Genomic DNA, 2,604 nt, shown 5'->3' with positions numbered 1-2,604 from the left:
GTGATTTAACTTCTAAAACACTTGTCAAAATGTTCTCCTTTTCATTTTCACTTAGCTTAAGTCTTAATATTTCCTAATCTCATGATATTGTTGGATATCATGAAACCAATCTGACCTCTGTCCTTTGATCATTACACCAGATTAGTGGGGAGTCTTTGGTTACTAAGGAGAATCACAGTAGCAGTAACATTAAGTCTTTACATTTATTTCTGCCATTCTTGAATGTCCCACTAAAATTAAAATCCATTTCAAGAACAGAGAATAATCAGACACACTTTTTAAAATCACTTTCCCATTTTCACTCCACCCCTGAGTTCTCCTTTTTGCCCCACAACCTCCTCATAGCGATTTTCACCTCTGCATTTCTGAGTGTGTAGATGATGGGGTTCAGCATGGGGGTGACCACTGTGTAGAACAGGGCCACCAGTTTTTCCTCAGTGAAGGTGGAGGAGGGTCGCATGTAGAAGAAGATGGCAGGTCCAAAGAACAACATGACCACCGTGATGTGAGAAGCACAGGTGGAGAGGGCTTTGCGTCTTCCCTCTGCTGAACGGTTCCTCAAGTTGACCAGAATGACAATGTAGGAGGTCACCAAGATGAGGAAGGAGCAAAGAGCAATTAAGCCACTATTGACCAACACAATAACCCCCTCCACAGAGGTGTCAGTGCAGGCAATCTTGAATAATGGCTGGAGATCACAGAAGTAGTGGTCAATCACATTGGGACCACAGAAGGGCAATTGGATGGTGATGAGAATCTGAATTATGGAATGAAAAAAGCCCCCAAACCAGGAACCAGCCACTAATACATGACACAGTTGACGATTCATAATGTTAATATAATGAAGGGGTTTGCAGATGGCCACAGAGCGGTCATAAGCCATCACCACAAGCAAGAGGATCTCAGTGACCCCAAAGAAGTGAAAGAAGAATATCTGAGCCAGACAGCCCTCCAGTGAGATGGTTTTAATCTTGGTAAGTAAGTCCGTGATGAATTTAGGGACAATAGTAGAGGAATAGCTGATTTCCACGAGGGACAAGTAGCTAAGGAAGAAGTACATGGGGGAATGCAGACTCTTACTGGCTTTGACTGTCAGAACAATGAGGCCGTTGCCTACCACGGTGGCCAAGTACACGGGAAGAAACACCACAAAACACATTCTCTGCACCTCTGGATCCTCGAAAAGACCAGTGAAAATTAACTCAGTTACATTATTTTTACTCACCATGGATTCCACTCAAAGAAGATGGATCTAAGAGAAGAGACCTGTGACAAAACAAACACAATCATAACACCAATCCTTCATGTTTACTTAGCACTTGCCTGTTGATAGAACTCTTTCACACATAATATCTGACTGGTTTATTTATTTATTTGTTTGCTAATATAGTAAATGTTTATTCATTCAGTGCTCAGTATCCCACTCTATGATTCAATCTACCTCACAAAAATTCTATGATCCCCATATTACAAGTGAGAAAACTGAAGCTCAGAGAAGTTGTGAATTAGCGAAGCTGTCCAGTAAGAAATGGATTCAGAACAAGAACCAGATCATTTTATTCCAACTAGTATGTTGTTTCAAGGAAACCACACTGAAAAAATAATTACCATCTTCAACATTAATAATCATCTATAGATATTAATGACTAACCATTATCCCATTCTCACCATGCCTTTATGTTAGAAATTCTCAAGTGAACTTCTGCTCCTGAATCTCTCGTTTTCTCCTTTTATTCCCCAGAAATGCCAGTCCCATTGATATTTCTCCCTTTCTAAGGAATGTCATCGATATTTTCTTGTCTGAACTAGACAAGCTTCTGAATTATTTCAGGCCTTATGGCTCCACTCAATCCCACAGCTTCATGAATTTTTACACACATTTTTTGAAATTTCTGACATCTGAGACCAAAGTGAAAATCTGGAAGCTGTTGAGAACACAGCTCACTATCAGACGTAGTTCAAATATAATATATGGGGATTCACCAGCTTGCTCGTTTCTGTCTTCCAGTTTTCCTGCCATTGACAAACCTTTTTGTCAGAAGGAGGTAAGGGTTTATTTTAATTCAATGCTTTGACCAAATGTTTTATTAAGTACCTACCGTGTGCCTAGGGGATTCAGGACATATGAAAGAAGAAAGATGACTCTCACTCTCAGGAAGCTTGCAATTTCAAACAATTAAATGACACATTTAAAAAACGAGGCAGAGAAAACTCTCAAGATTTTCTCTGCTTTTAAAACGACTTTGAAAGATCTCTTCTTCCTCTTATGATTCCTTCTTCCTCTTGTGCATCCATGCTGAAATAGATTAATTACTTCCCCCCCAATTTTTCTCTTAATGAGAATTTGAAGACATACACAAGGTGAAAATATGCTGAGAGAATCCTCAGTAAGTTATCTGGCTAAAACTAGAGAAGAAACGGGACATTGAAAGGCATTTAAAAAAAGGGGCGACCTCCTCCCAGGATGGGCTCAGCAGCCGCCATCTTGCGAGCTTGGCTTACTTTCCCCATTTGAGAAAATCTTGGAGCTAGATTTCTGTCAACTCCATCTCCAAAAGTATCTGGCTGTCCACAAGTCTGCTGCTGAAAATTTTTTCTTGCTAG

The 2,604-nt window shown here is 40.1% G+C and overlaps 1 protein-coding gene across 1 annotated transcript; it reads right to left on the bottom strand.

Moving 5' to 3' along the window:
- Positions 1–298: 298 nt before the first annotated feature.
- On the bottom strand, positions 299–1,228 carry LOC118899955 (olfactory receptor 4B1). Its single transcript, XM_036862036.1, has one exon. It carries the CDS (start codon positions 1,226–1,228, stop codon positions 299–301), a length of 930 nt encoding a protein of 309 aa, XP_036717931.1.
- Positions 1,229–2,604: the final 1,376 nt, after the last annotated feature.

The sequence above is a fragment of the Balaenoptera musculus genome, chromosome 8, assembly GCF_009873245.2.
Source record: "Balaenoptera musculus isolate JJ_BM4_2016_0621 chromosome 8, mBalMus1.pri.v3, whole genome shotgun sequence".
Lineage (NCBI taxonomy): Eukaryota > Metazoa > Chordata > Mammalia > Artiodactyla > Balaenopteridae > Balaenoptera > Balaenoptera musculus.
Note: the sequence above shows the minus strand (reverse complement) of the source record. Positions and strands in the feature narration are given on the sequence as shown.